The 23,690-nt window shown below is 41.1% G+C and overlaps 1 protein-coding gene across 1 annotated transcript; it reads left to right on the top strand.

Moving 5' to 3' along the window:
* Positions 1–402: 402 nt before the first annotated feature.
* On the top strand, positions 403–21,728 carry lypd6b (LY6/PLAUR domain containing 6B). The gene is made up of 5 exons (XM_051709174.1): positions 403–456; positions 17,425–17,550; positions 17,717–17,815; positions 19,504–19,634; positions 20,154–21,728. The coding sequence occupies exons 2-5, from the start codon at positions 17,448–17,450 to the stop codon at positions 20,319–20,321; spliced, it is 501 nt and encodes a 166-aa protein (XP_051565134.1). The 5' UTR covers positions 403–456; positions 17,425–17,447; the 3' UTR covers positions 20,322–21,728.
* Positions 21,729–23,690: the final 1,962 nt, after the last annotated feature.

Here is a 23,690-nt window from a genome sequence, read left to right as displayed (position 1 = left end):
ATCTAATAGCTCCTCTGCTTGTTCTTTCAGTCCTGGTCTATTGTCCTGGGGCCTTTGTGTTTTACAACCTACATGCCTGTGTGCTGAATTGGTCAGCATTGATAAACGAGCGAGAAAGCACCAATCACAATTGAGCATTAAAAGCCGCTACAAAAAGCCTCCTTGACTTTATATACTTGACCTGGTGTTTTATGATGGTCTGCCTTCCTGTGAAGGTGGGCTCTCATACCTAACTAGTCTGTGACGAAAACAAGACAAAGAAGATACTTGTGTTGAGATTGTGTAGGAAAATTCCTGTACTTTTTCCTGGTAATAATGATGCTTGTTCAGTGAGCTGTGTGGATGGGTTTTATTTGTGTGGTTGCTTCAAAAACATTTTTCTTCTTTATCAGCTGTTTAAGAGGAAGAGTGTGTGCTGGGCTCTATCCTTTTGAGGGACTCAACAAAAAATATCAGGTAACTGGAACATTTGAATGTTTTATTGATATTGTTGAGTAGGATCAGTGTTGCTATTCTGTGGTGATTCATGAGTTTGGGAAAATATACACACACTAGAGGGTGGCGTACTTGAAATTCTGCCAGTGTTACTGTGGACTGTGCAACATTTAGGTCTGATAAATATGGCTTTGATGTCACTATTTACCTGTATGTGCAAACAGAAATGTGATGCCTCATATATTTTGTTTGATGAAGGTGTCCTGGAACCAGGGTGTTTAGGTCTTTAGAGATTATTTTTCTTCTCCATACTAAGCCCGCAGTATTTCAAAAGGAGAGAATGACATGTGGGTTTAAGTATTTTTCACTTAAATTGTCAGGATCCGGGTAGGTAACTATACAGATGCCTCCAAGTGAACTGTGTGAATGTTTTTTTCCCCCTCGCTTCATGTTCAGACAAATTGTTTTTATATTGCAACATTTAGAATGACATTCAAGATATGGTTGTTCAAGAACATCAATAATGCCAGTCTTAGGATGGAAAGATTACAAATCAAGTTTTAATCATTTCAATATAGAAATAAAATGATTTCTGCAGAAGTGTTACATTTGAAGTTGGCCTTCGACTCATAATTTAGATCAGATTACATCTGACATCATGTGCAATTTTGGCCTCTCTTTTACCTCTAAGCAATCCCACAATCTTCTCACATTCCTCTTTTTTGTATTGTAACCTCAAAGAAGCAACTACATAATATAATGAATATTCAATATGATGAATTTATAATGTTGTGATGAATATTCAATAAAATGAAATTAATCCAATGGTCCCTCAGGGGATCAGACAAGTCCTCCAGCCCTTGAGAATACAGTACCTATAGAAGAAATGTGTTCTTCTTTTCTGTTTTAAAAGAAGATCTGCAGGTTTCAAAACAAAGTTGTAAATGTGTCAACAATGACTCTTGCAGTAAAAGAGCTGACAGAACAATATAGTGTCCCTGTGACATATAGGTGTCACGCAATACTGCAAATGATACATTTACTGTGCACTTTATTAGGAACACCTGTACACCAACTTATTCATGCGATTATCTAATCAGCCAATCGTGTGGCATCAGTGCAGTGCATAAAATCATGCAGATACGGGTTAGAAGCTTTGGTTAATGTTCACATCAACCATCAGAATGGGGAAAAATGTGATCTCTGTGATTTGGACTGTGGCATGATCGTTGGTGCCAGATGGGCTGGTTTGAGTATTTCTGTAACTGCTGATCTCCTGGAATTTTCATGCACAACAGTCTCTAGAGTTTACTCAGAATGGTGCCAAAAAAAAAGCAAAAAAAACATCCAGTGAGCGGCAGTTCTGCGGATGGAAATGCCTTGTTGATGAGAGAGGTCAACGGAGAATGGCCAGACTGGTTTGTACTGACAGAAAGGCTACAGTAACTCAAATAACCCCTCTGTACATCTGTACGTCAAACCCTGAGGTGGATGGGCTACAACAGCTGAAGATCACATCGGGCACTTTATTCGGACTATAGTTTTCCTAATAAAGTGCTCAGTGAATGTATTTTGAAAAAGATTTAAGCTTATGTGCTAAAAAAACATTGTAGTAATAACGTTGATCACATGAAACTGTAAGTAGCTGTCAGAGTTATACTGACTGATTCTTTCACTGAGCTGATCAGACCTTTAGCACAGATGCTGAAATATTAAGTTATCATCTCATCAACCGCTTATAATTTTAGTTTGCTCCTTTGATTCTCATTCTGTACATGGAGGGAAAATATTAATCTCCATTCAAAGCAAATTCCAATCAAATTGTTTATTTATTTATTTATTTATGTGTTTAATTTGTACTCCTGCAGTTAACTCTGAGTTCACAAACTGTATGCCATTGACACTTAGTAGCAAGGGTAATTTTGCTATTTTAATTGTTATGGTCACTACACATACAGTATACCCTATATTAACTTAATTTTGATGCTATTTAAAAATGCTGTTTAATAAACTTTGTATTTTTTAATGGAAAAATAGTGAATTGACTAGTTAAAAGACTAATTTAACCCTAAAGGCATGACAATTTGTCCCTCTCCTTCCCTTCAAATCCTTTTGAGCCTCTTTCTTTTGAAATCTTCTTAACTATGGAAGACAGTTTCCCTTGAGGCAAGGCACATGAGTGGGTTAGAGAGTTTGCATTCCCCAGATGGACTTAGACAGAGAACTTGAATATATCCAATAATATACACTCACTTAGCACTTTAATAGGAACACTATGGCCTTTATAAAGTGCCTGACGTGGTCTTCTGCTGTTGTAGCTCATCCACCTCATGGTTCGATGTGTTGTGCATTCTGAGATGCTATTCTGCTCACTACAACTGTACAGAGTAGTTATCTTAGTTACCATAGCCCTTCTGTCAGCTCGAACCAGTCTGACCTTTCTCCATTGACCTTTCATCAACAAGGCGTTTCTGTCCGCAGAACTGCCACTCACTGGATGTTTTCTGTTTTTGGCACCATTCTGAGTAATCTCTATAGACTGTTGTGCATGAAAATCCCAGGAGATCAGCAGTTACAGAAGTAATCAGACCAGCCCATCTGGCACCAACAATCATGCCACAGTCCAAATCACAGAGATCACATTTTTTCCCCATTCTGATAGTTGATGTGAACATTAACTGAAGCTCCTGGCCTGTATCTGCATGACTGCATGCATTGCACTGCTGCCACACGATTGGCTGATTAGATAATCGCATAAATAAGTAGGTGTACAGGTGTTCCTAATAAATTGCTCAATGAGTGTATACATAAGAGAAATAGTGCTATGACAAAAAGCAAAATAATTTAATTGGAACAGGAGCCTGTGACCTACAATACAAGCTTGAAAAACCTACCCTAAAAGATGGATGAGAGCAATACCAAACAGTTCAGGACCGATAGACTGTAAAAGATTAAAGCAGTTATAAAATATTCAGGAATTTATTTTAAGAATATCATCAGTGTTTTAATGTGGATATGCATTCAAAGAATGAACCACCATTAATTTGAGGGATTTTTTAAATGCTCAGGTTAGTTTGGGAACATTCCTGTAATTCAAAGCCTGTCAACACATCAGGCTTGTATAAACCTCAAAGGATGCACTAAAACTCACTGTTGTATGGTATTTACACAAGGCTTGAAGATTTCACAGCTGTTAATTTATTGTTCAAGCCTTGAGGGACAGCCAGAACTTAAGACACTGTACAGTATGAGCCATTCCTTATCAAATTTCGTTGAAATTTCACTATTTCATCATTAGTCTTCACATTCAAAGCTTATGAGGACTTTATGGACACTTGCAGAAAGGCATAATATATTTGGCAAAATAAAGAATAGTGTATCATGTACACCTTCCTCCAAGAAAATGCGGTTTATGTGGCCTTGTAAACACATAAGCACTGTTCTTACAGGTTTTTGAAGAGTGAGCATGTGCATGAAACAGACCGGATAACAAACTACATAGGATGGAGCCCAACAACAAGTCAACACAGTAAAAAGTATTCAAAATTGATATCTGGGAGTACAGTGTGCAAAGCTCGTACACTGGGGGAATCCCAGAATTTTATGTAAGAGGGAAATCCCACTATTGCAGAACAATTCCGCTGCAGGATGCAATAGAAAGTTAAGAAGACAAAAACAACTCTGGAATATCTGGAAATAAACAAAGCAACTGAGAATAAAATAGCGAAGTCTTCATCTGATGCCATATTTGTTATTTACACAAGTGTCGTGAGGACATTATGTTGCTGTGGAGAAAGCTGCTTACTGATAGAGCTGCATGAATACGGGAGTAAAGAGAAAGCCGGTAACACAGTACATGTAAACGCATTTGCCGATTTTAAGCCTTAAGAAGCTTTCTCACAATAAACGGCTTTCTGGTGTCCATGTGAACATGGTCATTTTTATTAGGGGAGACAGTAGCTCAGTGTAACTATATGAAGCCCTGCAATCAATTACCAAACAATCTTTGGCCATATTCATCTAAAGCTACAAATCAAAGCACTTTTATTCAGCATATTGCATGAGAGAGTCATGTGTTGCCATATGCAGCCAGTAGTCAGATAATTCCAAACGGGCCTCTGTGCTGTTATTGCAGTTATTAATTGTTCTCCTGTAGGGTTATCAAGTCAAGTCAAGTCATTTTTATTTGTATAGCGCCTTTCACAACACACATCGTTTCAAAGCAGCTTTACAGAAGATCATGCATTAACAGAAAATGAAACTGTAATATCTATAATGTCAAAGAATCATTATTGTGAAGTTTGATGAAATACGATTGTGAATTGTGTTTAAAAATAAGTAATTAAATAATAATTGTATTTATAACCCCAGTGAGCAAGCCGAAGGCGGCTGTGGCAAGGAACACAAAACTCCATTAGATGTTGGTTAATGGAGAAAAATAACCTTGGGAGAAACCAGGCTCACTGTGGGGGCCAGTTCCCCTCTGGCTAACATCATGAATATAATGCCAATATTACTTATGTATAGTGCAAGTCATGGTTTAAAATTATTAAACTAATTAAGTGTTAAGGGTCAGTGCTTAAACAAAGATTTTGTATGAACTGTAAGATTAATGACTAATGTCTTTGAAGTCCATCCTGGATTAACTGCAGAAGTTCACATAGATGCAATTGACCTTGTTAGTTGGCTGAAGAAGCATTTTGTTGACAATTAATTGATAGTCTATGTGTTCCATTTCAAGAGTGTAGTCCATCATTAGACCGAGGTGCTGTAGGCAGAGATCAGTTAGGTGCATCGCAGTTCAACCTGGCCGGTAATTTCGGTGAGGTCTATCCTAAATCCAAGGTTCAGGCAATGGCACATGAAGTATCCCATGTTTTATGGTTGGAGTTGGCATCAGTTCATCCTCTGAAGTCCATTGTAATAGACTGAAGTGATGTTTGGCTGGCACCGGCTGATATTAGTCATCATCACTCAGCGACACGTAGCAGTGGAGTCCAACACCAAGCAGGAATGGACCTGGATCCAGCCGGTTCTGGTGACCTCAGGATAGGAGTCCCGAGGTTGAGACAGGGAAACAAATAGAATAATATTAGCATAGATGCCATTCAATTTATTGCAGAGTTATAGATCATGATCAATGTTTCTTGTTTCTGGTTCTGGCAGACCTAATTGTGTGTTGAAGGATAAATTAGGTGTATGCCTGGCTAAATAGATGAGTCTTTAGTCTAAATTTAAACTGAGTGAGTGTGCCTGCATCTCGAACAGTGTTAGGGAGACTATTCCATAGTTTAGGAGCCAAATATGAAAAGGATCTACCTCCTTTTGTGGATATTGTTATTCTAGGAACTATTAACAGGCCTGAATTTTGCGATCGTAATGAACGTGATGGAATATAGTGTGGTAAAAGGTCACTTAAGTACTGAGCAACTAGACCATTCAAAGCTTTGTACATAGTTAACAGAATTTTAAAATTAATACGAAATTTAACAGGTAGCCAATGTAACGATGATAAAATGGGGCTAATATGATCATATTTCTTGGTTCTAGTCAGCAATCTGGCTGCTGCATTTTGAACCAATTGAAATGTATTTATTGAACTTGCTGGACATCCTCCCAGTAATGCTTTACAATAATCTAGTCTTGAGGTCATGAACGCATGAATTAGTTTTTCGGCATCAGTAACAGAGAGCATGTGTCGTGATTTAGCAATATTTCTTAGGTGGAAGAATGCTGTTCTACAAACATTGGTAATTTGATTTTCAAAGGACAGATTGGTATCAAATATAACACCTTCGCTGTTGAAGATGATGTAACAGTACATTCATCGAGAGTAAAATTATATTTTAGCGGCTTGTTTTTAGAGGTTTTTGGTCCAATAATTAGTACCTCTGTTTTGTCTGAATTGAGTAGAAGGACACTTCTTGCCACCAAATCTTTTATTTCATTGATACATCATGGAGAATTGTGAAATTTCATCAGGTTTTGGAGAAATATAAAGTTGGGTATCGTTGGCATAACAGTGGAAACTTATTCCACGATTCCAGATAATATCTCCCAGGGGAAGCATATACAAGGAGAAAAGCAGAGGCCCTAAAACTCCATACTTTACTTTTGTATGGTTTGACAATTACTCATTTACATAGACAAAGTGGTAGCGGTCTGCTAAATAGGACCTAAACCATGCTAATGCAACTCCACAAATGCCAACATAATTTTCTAGCCTATTCAAGAGAATGTCATGATCTATCGTGTCGAATGCAGCACTAAGATCTAAAAGCACTAGAAGTGAAATGCAGCCGCAATCAGATAAGAGCAAGTCATTTGTAACTCTGATAAGTGCAGCCTCTGTACTGTGATGAGGCCTAAATCCTGACTGAAATTGTTAATATATACTATTTCTCTGTAGAAATGAACATATTTGGGAGGATACTACCCTTTCTAGTATTTTTGACATAAACGGGAGATTTGAAATCGGTCTATAATTAGCCAGTTCTCCAGGATCAAGTTGTGGCTTCTTAATAAGTGGTTTGATAACTACCATTTTAACATTTCTTGGGACATGTCCTAAGGATATCGTGGAGTTAATAATATTAATAAGAGGTTCTGAGATTACAGGGAATACCTCTTTTAAGAGCTTGGTTGGTAATGGATCTAACATTCATGTTGTGGCTTTTGATGTTTTGATACATTTTGTTAGCTCTTCATGACCTATGACAGCGAAGGATTGAAGTTGCATGTGAGGAAAATTATGAGACACTGTTTTCTGAGGTACTGTGACAGATGATCCCAGCTTCACTGGCATGTAGACTTTTAAACACATTAGCTTCACAGGCACGTAGTTATTTAGACACATCAGCTTCACAAAACACAACAGATTAAACGCAACAGCTTCAGGAGCACCATGGCCTTCCTTGTACCAGACTCTCTCTCCCTCTGCTGGTGGCGTGACTGCTTATATGCCGCTCTCCCCATGCTCACTGGAATTAGAGACAGGTGTTAAACATAATCTAGCTCAGGTGCAAGCGCCCTTACCACTTTCTCTCCCTCTGGATGGATGCTTGACCACGCCCCCGCTGCCACATATACATTTAGCATTAGCCAGCACTTGTAAATTTGATCTGATGTCAGACGCTCTGGCACACAGAATGTATTTAACAATAGTGGCTGGAGTCTCTATTTCCACGTTCCTTACAATAGAATCACCAATAACAGGGGCTCTTTCAACATGATTCTCAGTGGGTGCATCACTGAGTGGGGAGAATAGATTAGAAACCCTAACAGGAACAGGAGAGTGGTGTCGCTTTGCTGAGCGAGTATGCCGCCGAGACATCACCCAAACGCCCTGCTTGGTTCCAAACAGCCGGAACCAAAGTGTGTGCATTGCTCTCTGTACCGCCCGCATACGAAACAGTATCTACCGGCTTCTCTTTCTCTCTGACCCCCACTATTGCAGGATATATACAGGTTATCTCCTGTATCTCCCATTGACAGTGTTGGGATATGATTTGCACACTCTCAGTACTGTTTTTTTAATCCACAGTTGTAGGTCAAATTGTAGATTCAGTTATGTTGTAGACAGAATTTGTAATTCAATAGATTTAATGAAATCATATAAAATATATACAGTAATTTAATTTTTGATTTATTCAAAGTATGTCACAGTAGATCAGTCCCCCTGAAGTAAGTAAGGCTTAAATGCCACTGTTGTGGAAGAAACAAATGAGAAACAGCCATGAGTGTCAGCAGTGCTGGCACAAATTAATCAGTGTGAGGGTTTCCTCCTCGTCATACACGTTCATGGTAGAATGGTTAAGCACTGTGATATTTGTAGGTTCAAAAATAAGCTGCTGTATTGATCTGGAAGTTATCTTAAGTTACACTGTATCTAACCCAAATGTTACTAGTGCTTTACACAGCCTGGTCTCATAAACATTACTTGACTGTAACACATCATTGGAAAGGAGGAGGCAAGAGCCGGCTTGATAATATAAATAATAGGTTAATTATAAGCTGAACCAAAAAGACAAACACACACGTGTCGGACAGCTGTCCGTAACTCTCTCTCTGTCGCACTGCCATCTCCAGTCGGCCATTATCCCTCTCGGGCTAATCAGCCTGATTAGGGTCCAGGTGTGTAGAATCATGACCCGGCCCCGCCCTCCGCCCTGCCACCGTGACCATGGCAACATTTTTGTGAAATTACATGCCTTATTAAAAATTTGGCTGCAGTTTTCCAGTGAAATGTCCAGTGGGGGGTGGCCAAATGCGAGTGTAATTGTGTTGTAATCGGGCGAGGTTTTTAAGGTGAAAAATTACCTCGCTAAACTAAGACTTTAATCTAAACCAATAATAATCTATAATGAAATGAGAGGTAGACACAAAACAAGCAACCTTAAGCAACATCTAAAACTAACCTATAGTGTCAAAAAACTAAATGAAAAATGAAAAGCACATTTTCTGAAGCAACTATGTCATTTTGTGTCGCTTCTATCACACTCTCGTCTCACGTGTCAGCTTGTGTGCTTAACTGTCCTCGAACCATGGTCTTTCAAGTCCGAAGTCAATCTATGAGGTGAGCTACTGTGGAAGCTTTGGATAAAAGCATCTGCCAAATGAATAAATGTAATGCAAATGTAATGGAAGCTAATCACACTGGATTAAATGTGTAAATGTAGGTGAGTCTGTAATACAAGCATTAAAATGTATAGTTTTTCAAATGATGCGTTAGAGTAAAAGTGTTTCGATATGATAACACAGCAGTGTGTGAGTAATAGTGCAAAAAATATGTTTTTATAAAGTCATAATCAGCTATTCGTGATTTGTGTGAAAGTGAATAAAACATCCTGGTTACTTTCGTAACCTCCGTTCCCTGATGGAGGGATGAGACGTTGTGTCAATGTAGTGACACTAGGGGTCACTCTTGGGAGCCCCAAACACCTCTGATTTTGAAAAAAGGCCAATGGGAATTGGCGAGTGGAATTTGCATGCCTCTCCCCCGGACATACAGGTATAAAAGGAGCTGGCTCGCAACCACTCATTCAGGTTTTGTGCTGAGGAGCAGTATTGTGGCAAGAGTGACACAACGTCTCGTTTCCCTCCATCAGGGAACGGAGGTTATGAAAGTAACCAGGACGTTCCCTATCTGTCACTCACTCGATGTTGTGTCGATGTAGTGACACTAGGGGTCCCTATACGAAATGGCACAATAAGCTGAACTGTGTTACGTGGACTGGCGGTGTGAGACGAGCAGACCACTGTGTGCCTCGTAGCCAGCGCACCAGGCCATCACGTAACCTCCCCCAATGCTCTTATGAGCGTCAAACGGTTCTTTGGGAACAAGTCAACTTGCCCAACAAATAAGGACAGGCTAGCCCAGCCGTGGCCTCTTTTCCTCTTTTTTTCTCCCCAAAAAGAGTGGAATTTTGTTTACTGGCTGGGGGCCATAAGTGTCTACTTCAGGGGGGTGTCACTCCCAAGGGGAAGACACCGCGTACCCTGCCTGGAGGGGGGGGAGGCATTTCAAGTGGAAATACGTCACATGGTCTTACCGAGTCTTGTCGGAAGTATGTCATGTGGAGAAGTCCCATGGTAGGTACTACCCGAGAGGGGAGGAACTCTACAAACATGATGACCGGGGGCAGAGGACGCTCTGCCCAAGGAAGACGCAGTTTACTGACAGAGAATCGATTTAGCGGCAGATATAACACATGGGGTCACCTATGGGGAACCAGCACATGTGGAGCACCTACCCCCATACAGGGCTTAGTTAGTACATGTACTGGGCCGGCAGCAAGTTTCTCCTCAAACTGGCCTGCCACAGGGCTAAGGAGAAAAGTCATCCAGGGATCACATCTTGTGAACACGACTGGGAGTCAAAAGCACACGTCTTCACCTCAGGGGAGGAGAAAGGTGCTATGCGCAAGCGGTACACCCGGCCAGCTGTTCCGGAACTCACCTGCTCGTACCTGACAATATACGGGACGAGACCGGCTCAACCCGGAGATTGTAGAACCTCTAAAAGGTGTTGGGTGTTGCCCAGCCCGCTGCTCTGCAGATGTCTGCCAAAGAGGTGCCATTGGTCAGCGCCCAGGAGGCCGCCACACTCCTAGTAGAGTGGGCTCGTAGCCCCACAGGGGGCGGCACGTCCTGAGCATGATATGCCATCACGATGACGTCAATGACCCATTGGGCGATCCTCTGTTTGGAGACAGCACTCCCTTTCCGCTGTCCGCCAAAACAGACAAAGAGCTGCTCGGAGCTTCTAAAGCTCTGCGTTCGATCCAAATAGATGTGTAAAGCACGCACCGGACACAGCAATACCAAGGCTGGGTCTGCCTCCTCCCGGGGCAGCGCTTGCAGGTTCACCACCTGATCCCTAAACGGGGTCGTGGGAACCTTGGGCACATAGCCCGGTCGGGGTCTCAGGATCATGTGAAAGTAGCCCGGACTGAACTCCAGGCACGTTTCACTGACAGAGAATGCCTGCATGTCCCCTACCCTCTTGATAGAAGTGAGCGCAGTCAGGAGGGCAGTCTTCAAAGAGAGTGCCTTAAGCTCAACTGACTCCAGGGGCTCAAAGGGAGCTCCCTGTAGACCCCAAGGACTACAGAGAGGTCCCACGAAGGGATGAGGCATGGTCTGGAGGGATTCAACCTCCTAGTGCCTCTCAGGAACCTGATGATCAAGTCGTACTTCCCAAAATACTTACCATCTACTGCATCGTGATGTGCCGAAATGGCAGCTACATACACCTTCAAGGTGGAGGGGGACAGCCGCCCCTCCAGCCTCTCCTGCAGGAAGGAAAGCACCGATCCGACTGCACATCTCTGGGGGTCTTCACATCAGGAAGAACACCACTTAGCGAAAAGACGCCACTTCAAGGCATACAGGCACCTTGTGGAGGGTGCCCTAGCCTGAGTGATCGTGTCTACCACCACGGGTGGTAGGCCACTTAGGTCTACCACGTCCCATCTAAGGGCCAGACTTGGAGATTCCAGAGGTCTGGTCGCGGGGCCCCGTCCCTGAGAAAGAAGGTCCTTCCTCACGGGAATTCACCGGGGAGGGGGGGATGTCACGAGGAGCGTGAGGTCCGAGAACCACGTCTGGGTGGGCCAGTAGGGTGCTACTAGGACGACCTGCTCCTCATCCTCCCTGACCTTGCACAGGGTCTGTTTCACTGGGGGAAACGCATATTTGCGTAGTCCCGGAGGCCAGCTGTGTGCCAGCGCGTCTATACCAAGGGGTGCCTTGGTCAGGGCGTGACAGTGCTTCCGCTGCGGTGTTGAGGTCACCCGGGATGTGAGTGGCTCGTAGTGACTTGAGGTGCTGCTGACTCCAGAGGAGGAGATGGCGGACAAGTTGTGACATGCAACGGGAGCGTATGCCACCTTGGCAGTTGATGTACGCTACTGTCGCCATGTTGTCCGTCCGGACCAACACATGCTTGCCCTGGATCAACGGCCAGAGCCTCCGAAGGGCGAGCAGTACTGGCAGCTGCGGGCCAGTCCAAGAGCCGGCGGCTGCATGCCTGTTCCATACGGCGCCCCAGCCCGTCTTGGAGGCGTCGGTCGTAACCACGATGCGCCTGGAGACCTGCTCTAGTGGAACCCCTGCCCGTAGAGATGCTAGGTCGGTCCAAGGGCCGAAGAGGCGGAGACAGATCGGCGTGACGACCACGCGATGTGTCCCGTAGTGCCATGCCCATCTCGGGACTCGATTCTGAAGCCAGTGTTGAAGCGACCTCATATGCATCAACCCGAGCGGTGTGGCCACCGCTGAGAATGCTATATGTGCCAGGAGCCTCTGAAAAAGTTTCAGTGGAACCACTGTCATCCGTCTGAGCACCTTCAGGCAGTTCAGCACCGACTGTGCGCGCTCGTTCGTGAGGTGCGCCGACATCGAGACTGAGTCCAACTCCAAGCCGAGAAAAGAGATGCTCTGAACCGGGGAAAGCTTGCTCTTTTCCAAGTTGACCCGAATCCCCAGCCGGCTGAGGTGCATGAGCACCAGGTCCCTGTGTGCACACAACACATCCCGAGAGTGAGCTAGGATTAGCCAGCCATCGAGATAGTTGAGGATGCGGACACCCACTTCCCTAATCGGGGCAAGGGCTGCCTCTGCAACCTTCGTGAAGATGAGAGGGGACAAGGACAGGCTGAAGGGGAGGACCTTGTACTGGTACGCCCAGTCTTCAAAAGCAAATGGGTGGCATGCCATGCCGGGGCTGGGTCACGGGGGCAGGCTGTGGCGGAGCCGGTGTTGTTGCGGCAGGAGGATGCCCTTGGTGACGAGCAGACGAGGTGCGAGGTCTTGAACCACACCGATACAGGATGTGCTGAATAGCCTCCGTCTGCTGTTTCACTGCCGAGAACTGCTGGGCGAAGTCCTCGATGGTGTCGCCAAACAGGCTGACCTGGGAGACGGGGGCATCAAGGAACCATACCTTGTCAGCTTCCCACATCTCGACCAAGTTGAGCCATAGGTGGCCTGGACCACCAGTGTGGATAACGCCTGCCCAAGAGTCCGCGCCATGACCTTCGTTGCCCGGAGAGCGAGGTCAGTCTCCAAGCGCAGCTCCAGCATCAATCCCAGGTCAGAACTACCTACGTGCAGTTCTCTTAGCGCCTTGGCTTGGTGCACTTGCAGGGAAAGTCATGGCATGCAGGGCGGAGGTGACCTGTCCAGCGGCATGTCAGGCCTTAGTTTTGTGGGCAGAGGAGTCGCCGAGTACCCCCTGGCAGCCCCACCATCGAGGGTAGAGAGAGCGGAGGAGCTCAGAGACCGGGTCCGGGCAGTGAAAGGTGCCCGCCATGACCTCTGGGCTCCTCATGCACCTCCGGGAAGAAAGGGACCGGGGCGTGGCGCAGCCAAGAGCGGCGCTCCGGGCCCAGGAACCAATCGTCAGGCTGCAAGGGTTCGGGGAGGGGGGGTGGATGGTTCCACTCCAGCCCGACACACGCAGCCGTCCGGGCAAGCATGGCTGCCAGTTGCGCCTCAGGCTGCGACTGGGCGACTGCACCTGAAGGTGGGAGCCCAGTCAAGTCCTCAGCGTCAGACTGGACAGCCCACTCGCCGATGCTGCAACCGAGAGCTCATCCACTTCACGAGCGCCGACACAAGATCGCGAATTCGCCCAGAGATAAGCCGGCAGTCTCATCCCAGCGGGGCAAACGAACGTACTGGGGAATGGGAGGTCCGTGGGGAGTTAACCGGTGGAGTGGCTCCCATTGGGGTCCCCAAATCACCCCCACTGCTAACCGATGTGGCCTCAAACCCGTAGGTAGAAGGACCGAGGCGGGGAGCCACTGGGGTGGTCTTTCCCTCTAACGAAGTAAAAACCGCAACCGCAACGTTGCATTGGTCACGCTCTCGCAGTGAAAACATGACCCTTCCACGAACGCTATCTCCACATGGGCAGCGCCCAAGCACGTAAGACCGCGATCGTGGCCATCGGAAGCAGAGAGGTAATGACCGTAACCAGGAAATACACACAAACGGAGAGGCATCTTTAAAAAGACGCTCTCCATTAATGCCAATCTTTTAGAAGGGAAAATATACTCTTTCAGTAGGAAGAATATACTCTTTTAGCTGCTGAAGCGCCCAGGGGTGTTCTCTGCACTTCACCAGTGCACCATAAATCCAACAGCTTTTCAAGGTGAATGGATCAGCAGAGTAATTCAGCTCACTGAACACAACCGCTCGGCTCCGAAGAGAAAATCTGAATGAGTGGTTGCGAGCCAGCTCCTTTTATACCCGTATGTCCGGGGGAGTGGCATGCAAATTCCACTCGCCAATTCCCATTGGCCTTTTTTCAAAATCAGAGGTGTTTGGGGCTCCCAAGATTGACCCCTAGTGTCACTACATCGGCACAACGTCGAGTGAGTGACAGACAGGGAACGCACAGTTGTTGTTGCACCTCTAGTGTTAATTTCACCAGGAAACTGCGGCTAAACATGGAAAGCAGCACGTAAAAGTCCATTTGCAAAAATGTAGTTATAGTAATGTTCATGCTATGAGACTAGGCTGGTTTAACATATATAATTTATATTGGTTGATGTCTACCCCTCTATTTTAAGGTGTTGCCATATGGCAATATACATTTTCCTTTAATTTCTCGCTATTCAGTAAACTGCATTGTTGTAATTAAAAGGGCAGTCTATTGTTTTAAAGAAAACAATAATATGCTGTTTTTAAGACAAATTAAATCTGATTTTCTCTCCAATACAGATCTCTAAGCTAAAATACTGAAATAATGCAATTGAACAATTCTGCTAGTTAAATGAAATAGATAGCAGATTTTTTATTCACAGATCAACTTTATCTAACACAGTTTCCAGACAATTAAGAAAATATGAACACTGCTTTATGATAATTCTGTACCACAATGGAAAAATAGACATGTTGCCATAAGTCAGTCCTCTACCACAATGAAAAATCCTCAGATCCATCTATTTTTACAGGAGAGTTAATAAATTGGAACAAACCATTGGAGATTTGAAAGTTATAATTGCCATTGACTGTGCAGTTCTATCAAAGACCATCAAGCACCTCATATAGTAAAGTGCTTTTATTACTGTATTGATTTCTGCTGCTGTAGAAAAAAAAATCAATATTTGATTCACTCATGCCAGTGTTTTCAGGAAATTACTGCTAATGTAGCAGACTGAAGTGTGTTCTTTGTTTGGGGCTCTTGGGCTCTTTACTGGTTATGAGAATGGGGTGTGTTTAAGGAGGGTGGTATTGAGTGTGTTTGCGTGAATGGTAATTACTTGGGCTAGACTGGCTTGACACCACACTGTTGACTTCACACAATGGCTAGAGGCTCCGCCCCCAAACTGCACCTGTTGTCCAATCAAAAGTGGGAGGTTGCCAGTTGGTTGCAGACAGTGGTTTCTTTGCTGTTGTTGTGGGAGAGAGCTAAAAGGGTAAATGACTCCTAAGCTTTCTCTTGCCTTTTCATTTGAAAGTCTGAGTCAAGACAGCATTGTCTGTGCACTTTAGCTCAGGAAGTCTATCTGTCTGGCTGGAGCCTCATGTAAGCTTTTTTTTTTTTTTTTTATTCTGAAAGCTTTCTATTTTAAAGATCGAAGGTAAGTCTTTGTTTCTTGAATTTTGAATTTCAAATTCATGGATAGATCATTTGTGAAACTTCTTTCTAAATATTATTTTGTGTGTTTGTGGATTGTATTTTATATTTTTGCTGTTTTTTTATTTTTTATTGACAAGTTTGTTTTTAGCATATTTAGTCTCTTTAACAAGTGGGTTTTTAGTCAGATGCCAGACACTGTAACAGGCAATAAATATTAATCAGGGTTTGGGCTCTCACAGATGTTTTTTAAATCTTAGAAGTATGTTAAAAGTCATAAAGTGTTGGTTATTCATATGGCTTTGCAGATCACTGAAGCAATCAAAAGGCCTCTCCTTTGGTTCTTAAACCAGTCAAGACAGCAACTGACCTGTATAGCTCATTAACATTGACTTAACTGACAATTACTTTAAAGCATGCATTTAAATGCATAAAAGACCAGCATTCTGTACAACTTTCAAATAATTAGTGCCTATGTAAAAATGAATATGTTTGTGTATGTGTGAGTTTACATTTAACCATGCAAATAACCATTTTACTCTCTTCAAGCTTAATTAACTGCTTGTAAGTCCCTACATGTCCACGGGCTGATCTGTGACCTAAGAGCAATTGTGTTTTGAGCTGAAAAGATTTGAGACTACAGGTCCCTGTGTGTGTTCTAACCTCTGGGTTAGCGGAGCTGATTACTGTTGTTGTCTCAGTCATTATATATATGTGATCTCTGGAGACCCTCAAACCCACAGTGTCATTGCCACAAGATTAATGACACTTTTCTGTTTGTTTGAAACACATGCTAAAATATATCAGAGCTGATTCATTTATATCCTGTAGAGATCTTGCAGGTCACTTTCAGTGTTCTAGACAGTATGATCTAATGTTGAATACTTGTTCAACACAAACATTTACTCACCCTCTTTTTGTTTCAAACCATATTTGAAGAATATCCTTGCCACTCTTATAATGAAAGTGAATGAGGACTGAGACTGTCGAGCTCCAAAATGACTGATAAAAAGCATTATTTTACAGATTTGTGTTTTTATTTTTTTCTATTTAAAGATGTTCACAGGGTGTTGAACTGATTCAGTCTCATGTTTATTCAGACATAATAAGTTACTAGCCTAAGATCTGTCATACACTGTGAGATTGTCAATACTAAAAAGTAACCAAACACTAATGGAAACAAGCACTAGAGCATGTTAATGTCCTCAGAGGATGTGTGTTCAGCCCTAAACCTCTGAGGTCATCATGCCTTACTGCTCCTTAAAATGCCAGGGGCAGGTGAGAGAGCTTCCATTGAAAGACATTTCAACTATTTGATCGGATGTCAGCTAGACATGCACTTTCCTTAAGCCTCTAGACATCAGTTATTGGTCATATTCTGAATTTTGGTTTCTTGTTTGAAAAGCAGACACTTGTATCAAATATCTCAGATGGCTTTGTACAAATAAACATAAGTGACTTTAATGCATTAATTTAATTGAATAATTTATAAATGTAATGCAATTCGGATTATATATATATATATATATATATATATATATACACATATACACATATGTGTTTAAGGGTTAAAAGAATGATGTTGAATATGAATAGATAGGTTCATAGGTAGATTTATCTTATTGCTGTGAGTGGAGTTTCAACAGTGGTCATCAAGAGTAGATGCTGTTTGATAAATTACCTTTGTAACAAAATATAATGATTGTGATTGTAGATAATCTGCATATTGTAAATACTTAATCTACATTCATCTCTTTTATTTATAATAGATCTTTATATCCCACTTATAAACATTCACCAGTTGACATGACTGACAATTATTGCAATATGAGTCTCTTTGTCTTATGACACTTAGAGGAAATCAGATTTAGCTGAACTGATCTTTTAACTATTTATTTTAGGTGTCACTATCAGTGTTTTAAACATGACAACAGATCTGGCCTTAGTCACTATTGTTGTTCAGCTTCTTGCTGATTTGGTGACAAGTGACAACATCGACTTCTACAATCTCATGCCTGCTCTAGAAGGTGTGTTTATCCAATCAAAATCATGAATATGTTTTTCATGACATTATTTATTTTAATGTACATTAACCGATTAAAGCACAATTTCATGTAATAATGATTGTCAGTGTTAGTAATGAAAGATATTATAGTGTGTATACATTTATATTATGTGTTGATATCTTTACAGCTTCCCCGTACCCCAAAAGTTTCAAGTGCTTCACATGTGAACAGGCCTCAGACAACTACAGCTGTAATCGCTGGGCAGAGGATGTATGGTGCCCTCAAAGTGAGTTTATTTGTAACATACAAAACACAAACACAGCACTCTCTGACCTTCACGCTCATAGATAGGGAGTAAAAACAAAAAGTTTTTCATTTCTGTTTGTTCTGAGCAGAATCTGTATTTTTTTCATTTCGGTTCCAGCATTCCAGCCTTTTGCTGCCTCCTTTCCAATTGGTAACCGGTTAGAATGAAATTAAAGAACGGTTAATACATTTTTCTTCTTTTTTTTAATAACAGTACTCTGTGCTAAGGGTGGGTGATGTACCAGTTGCATTGTTACCAGATAAAAAAAATATATATTTATTATTATAATAATATTATATTGAGTTAAATCTTTGTTATTGAAAAGGTGAGGTATTCAAATAAGCCCACAAGTGTTTCTAACATCTCCTGCATATCTCTTTTCTATTTTGTATTATTGATTTGTTCTTTTATTATTGGTATGCCAAATAAAAAAAGCTATAAAAAAAAATGTTTTCTCCATGTGAGACAATTATCAGCACAGAAATCAAGTATACAGTAGCCTATATAAAATATTTTTAATAAATGTATTCTTTATACAAAATAAATCCCCAAAAATATTTAAAATATTTCAAAAATTCATCTGGCCATTTAAAATCAATTAATAAAAAAGATATATCTCTCCTGCATGCATGCATGCACACTGCTTGGGCGTGTTTGGACTAAGCATCATCTTATGCGGTATATTTGTAATAATTATTTTATTATTTTATTTTAATTATTTGTTTTAATTACAGATCTGTTTCTCAGTCAGAACCCGGCAGCATCAAATCTGTATCAAGGCATCATATCTAACAATAATTCAGTGAAGACTTAAAACAACTGAGAAATGTACTTTTTACCCCAATATTTTTCCTTGTATCTGGATTAACCGTATATGTATATGTAGTAATAATATAGTTATCTAAAAGCATGTCAGCATGTCACAAAAGGGTACTTCTACAACATCCATTAAGGCAAAAAGATGTGTGATGCAGCAGTTTCCTTCAGAATCAAAGCACATGCTTATCATGGTCAACTAAAAAGGGAGAAATCCTAATTTTTGGGGGCAACAGGAAGTAGTGTAATTCAGAAAAATTACTATTTTTGACTTTGGTTTAATGAAAAAAATTATTAAAATGAAATTAACCAGTTATTAACAAGTTACCAACATTTAAAAAAGTTTTCACTCCGGAACATTTGAAACGGACTTTGTTCCCATTTTCGGGGAACGTTTTCAGTCCCTGCTCATAGAAAACATCATTAAAAAGATTTTGGGGAGCCATTTAAAACAGTGATGTTTTCTTAGGAAATATGAACTGTTCTTGCAGTTTTTCCAGGTTATAATAGATCACAGAGATCTCTAGATTTAAATGGAACATTCTGTCAAAGGACTAGTTCACCTAAAAATGAAAATTCTGTAATTTACTCAACCTCACTCACCCCTTTTGAAGCTTAAAAGCATTAGTCCCCATTCATTGTAATTGCACGTAAAAGAGCAACAAGTACAAGGTTCTAAATTTCTCCTTTTGTGTTTCATCGCAGAAAAAAAGCCATACGGGTGAGCAAATTATGACAGCATTTTCATTCAACTATTACTTTCAGCAAATTACAACAGACATTGAATTGTTCAGGGACTTTCTATGTCAGTATCCTTTTAAATTCCTAATTTCTTGTTTCTTCCTCAATAGATACACAGTACTGTATGACAATACATCACTTCAACCATCATGGAAAGACAAAGTTTGTTACCAAAAGATGTGCAGTACATGAAGAATGTCGATTAGCAGGCTGTAGACATCACAAAAATGGACACCACATGGTGAGTATCCACACATACTTGCGCGTGCGCGCACACACACACACACACACACACACCAATTTTCCACTCACTGATACACAACACAAAATTCTGCCACAAAATTAAAAGGCACAATTTGTCCACACAAGCAATAATCTTTTTACTTAGGGATGGTTCACTCAAAAATGTAAATTCTGTCATCAGTTACTTACCATTACTCATTTATGATGACATTCGAAACGAGCTTGACCTTCAGTGGAACACAAAAGGAGATGTTAGGCAGAATGTTTGGCCAGCCTCGGTCCACATTCAACTTCGCTTTAGTGGAAAAAGTGCAGTTTTTCTTTTTGTGTTCAATGGAAGAATGAAAGCCATGTATGCAATGGCATGAGGGTAAGTGATGTCAGAATTTTCATTTTTAGATGTACTAACCCTTTCAATACTCACATATAGTGCATGCATAATCTCTTGAATATTTTTATTTTTTTTATTTACATTATCACCTTCTGATTCTTCCTAGTACATTCTATCTTGCAGGAGTGTGTATCTTGCTGTGAAGGGATGGTTTGTAACATAGAGCTGCCAACCAATCACACTAATGCAGTGTTTGCCCGGAGCCAAACCCACAGCTCCGTGGCACCCACTTTCAGGACCTGGGATTCTGTGTTTCTGCTCATCCCAGTTCTCACTGGACTGTTACCATTGTGATACTCATTCATACGAACCTGTTCAGTGATGAACAGTACACAAAAGAATGAGTCATTGCCACAGATGCCAGCATCCACCCTGGAATATTGCCTTCATCTGTCACGGGCAAAGCCTGCTGTGTGAAAGACTGCAAATAAAATGGAAAAACAAGATTTGGACTCTGAAAAGAGACAGCCAGTCAGCCAATGGTGGAAGCGCTGTGTAATGTAAAATCAGATTTGAATCAGGAATATCTATCAATGGAATACTAGCATTGGTTTCTAAGGAAAACAGACATTTAGCAGCTAAAAGCAGTGGATGTGTCTTGCGATGCTTAACTGGATTTGTATTGACCAAATTAAGGCTCAAACTGAGCACTGAAAGCCTCTATATGGGTAGGACGGCCTTGCTTGATGGCTCAGATCCCAGATTCTGTCAAACAACCCTAGCACAGCAATGAGAAGGCATGGAATGTATTGTTCTATTTTTCTGAACAATGCAGAAGTCTCTTAAAGAGATCTTGATTGCTGCACAAATATCTCAATGCTTTAAGAAAATGGACCTAGCGCTAATGAATGAAATAATTAAATATACAGTATATACTGTACACTCACCCGACGTAGTCTTCTTCTAGTTACCGTAGCCTTTCTGTCAGCTCTAACCAGTCTGGCCATTCTCCATTGACCTCTCATCAACAAGGCGTTTCTGTCCACAGAACTGCCGCTCACTGGATGTTTTTTGTTTTTGGCACCATTCTGAGTAAACTCTAGAGACTGTTGTGTATCAAACCAGCCCGTATGGCAGCAACAATCAGGCCACAGTCGAAATCACTGAGATCAAATTTTTTTCCCCATTCTGATGATTGATGTGAACTGAAGATCCTGACCCGTATTTGAATGATTTTATGCATTGCACTGCTGCCACATGGCTTATTTGATAATCGCATGAATAAGTAGGTGAATAGATTTTCCTAATAAGTGCTTCGTGAGTGTATATATTTTGAGTCATTCTGATTTGACTACAGCAGGAAAATACCTTTTTTTATTTTTACTTTAAAAAATTACCTTATTTAACTCACAATTTTAACTATGGCAATATGCCAAATGTTATGTCCATTTATTAAGGTGCAGTCATGTTTACCTTCACACGGCAAAAACTTCCACGGGTGAAAAACAGTCATCTCAATCCGTGCGATTGTGAATTAAAAAGAGGCAGTCATTTTTTTGCTGGTCTCACACGCGCTTAACATCAGCCCTCAACTTTTTCGTTCACAGAATTTAGCTGTGCAAAGGTAAATGTGACCGCGCCTTTACGCTACTGACATTTTCTTTTAAAAACTGTTTAAACCTTAACATTAAAGCTGAATTTGATTTTAAAAAATTTTCTTTCAAAGGAAATTCTAATTTCTGTATAATTATGCCAATAGTCAGTACATATTAAAATTAATATGAAACAAATTTGTTTGCAAGTAAACAAAATTAATAAAAACTATTGCTGCAGATCAATGTTTATTTAATTTTTTTTATATAGATTTACCAACTTGACAACATGGTTTTCCCATGTGCTTTTGTAATGTCGAGTGGATCTGACATACACTCGTTTATGTTCATTGGTTTGTAGTACTGAATGACAGTTTATCTCTTCGGAGTGTGTAAATAGTTCCTTATTTTTCTAATGTATAACATACTGCTGTGCTTTTTGTATGTGTGCAGCAAGGGCTCATTTTTGACGGCTCAGGTTTGAATTTGAAATAGGGAGCTGGATCTTGATCACCACAAAAGAGCAGCTTCCCTCCAGAGCATAATAAACACATTCCCATGAGCATCCCAGTGTGGGACACAAAGCCGTGGACCATTAATATCATTGCTGTCTGGAATAATGAGATTTTTTTTTTTTTTTTTTTTTCCAGAATGAACATGACAAATGACTTTTACTTCAGTATTGTTGCTGGGGAAATGAGATGTATTGTACTGTATGTTTGTTTCTGTGTGAAGATACAGTGTGTGTGCGTGCGTGCATGCGTGCGTGCGTGCGTGCGTGCTTAGGTTTAGTTTAGGGATATATCTGTCACCAGAAATAAGCTAATTCTGGTAAAAGCATCTGGGGGTGTCCACATTTAGAAAAACTTGCATAAATAAAATACAAATGAGTAATATATTTTTTAAATCAAAAAAAAAAAAAAAAAAAAAAAAAATTTGGGTTAATCTGTTGTCATTATAATTAAACAAAAATTTAATACAAGTCATTATATAAAAAATAGATGTCTACGGTATGTCCTTAATTAGATTATAAGTATCGTGTGTGTGTGTGTGTGTGTGTGTGTGTGTGTGTGTGTTCCTGCTCTGCTGGCTGTCTCGCCATGTATGCTGTTTGCTCTGGCTGCTGGCTCTCTTTGTTCTGGTTTTATTAGGCGTAGAGTTGGAGTCTGTCACTTTCAGGCATTTGAGAGTCACTTTTCTCCCATTGAGAGAGAAACGCTATCAATTCTGCAGCCCTAATATGCACTGTCTGTGTCTTTAATATTCAGAACTCACTATGACCATCAAGAAGCGATAAAGCTTATTCCATATTCAGAAGCAGTGTTAGGGATAACGTGTTACAAGTAACATGTTACATAATCAGATTACTTTTTTTGAGTAACGAGTAAAGTAACGCAATATTTTTATTTTATATTAGACCATAATATCAGAGTAACTTTTTAAATAAAGTAGCGTGTTGCTTTTGTACACCTCTACTTTCCTTGTATCGCGAGAAATCAGGAGTAAAAGTGTGCAAACTTCGGGGAGGAAACGTAGTGCATGATTGCCATTGTAGTTCTTTAGAGTGTGAGTCCAGAGACTATTTAGCAAAGACGAATCTCTTCTATTTAAATAAATGAGAGAAACTGGAATGCACAACCAAGAAGCTCTAGCACCCAACAGTCAATGGATGTAGACAGGAAGTCCTGCCTTGCAGGTAAAAGAGCCAATCACATTTTAGATACAGACATCGCCTGTCAATCAACTCGCTAACTCACATGTGCATTAGCTATACAAGCCAGGAAAATTGCGTGTTTTAGCATCATATGAGGTTAACATTCAGTAGAGTGAAACACTATTGATTCATGTGTTAATACACACTGCATAAAAAAAAACAAAGTACACGCGTTTAGGCAGAGGGATTATAAGACTAGTCTTCCACTGGCCACGACATGATACACAGGATGAAATACTCGCTCAATTCACTGACTTATGTAGCCGAACTTCTCCGTGTTACAGCTCCCTGTAACTAGGAGAATGGGATGAGAAAATCTGACTCTGGATCAGTGGCTCCGAGCAATGTTCTATATTGATTGTGTATGCAGAGAAAATGTCTTAATTTCTAAAAAGATTCTACATTTTTGTTTATAAT

Source organism: Myxocyprinus asiaticus, chromosome 10 (assembly GCF_019703515.2).
Source record: "Myxocyprinus asiaticus isolate MX2 ecotype Aquarium Trade chromosome 10, UBuf_Myxa_2, whole genome shotgun sequence".
NCBI lineage: Eukaryota > Metazoa > Chordata > Actinopteri > Cypriniformes > Catostomidae > Myxocyprinus > Myxocyprinus asiaticus.
The sequence above is the reverse complement of the archived record's forward strand: the minus strand, read 5'-3'. Positions and strand labels throughout refer to the sequence as shown.

Bases quoted from the DNA above. Each gene is read 5' to 3' on its own strand.
- lypd6b (XM_051709174.1), top strand. From the start codon at position 17,448: ATGACAACAGATCTGGCCTTAGTCACTATTGTTGTTCAGCTTCTTGCT. The intron at 17,816-19,503 runs GTGAGTTTATTT...CTTCCTCAATAG, and splicing joins GGATGTATGGTGCCCTCAAA to ATACACAGTACTGTATGACA. The intron at 19,635-20,153 runs GTGAGTATCCAC...ATCTTGCAGGAG, and splicing joins ACAAAAATGGACACCACATG to TGTGTATCTTGCTGTGAAGG.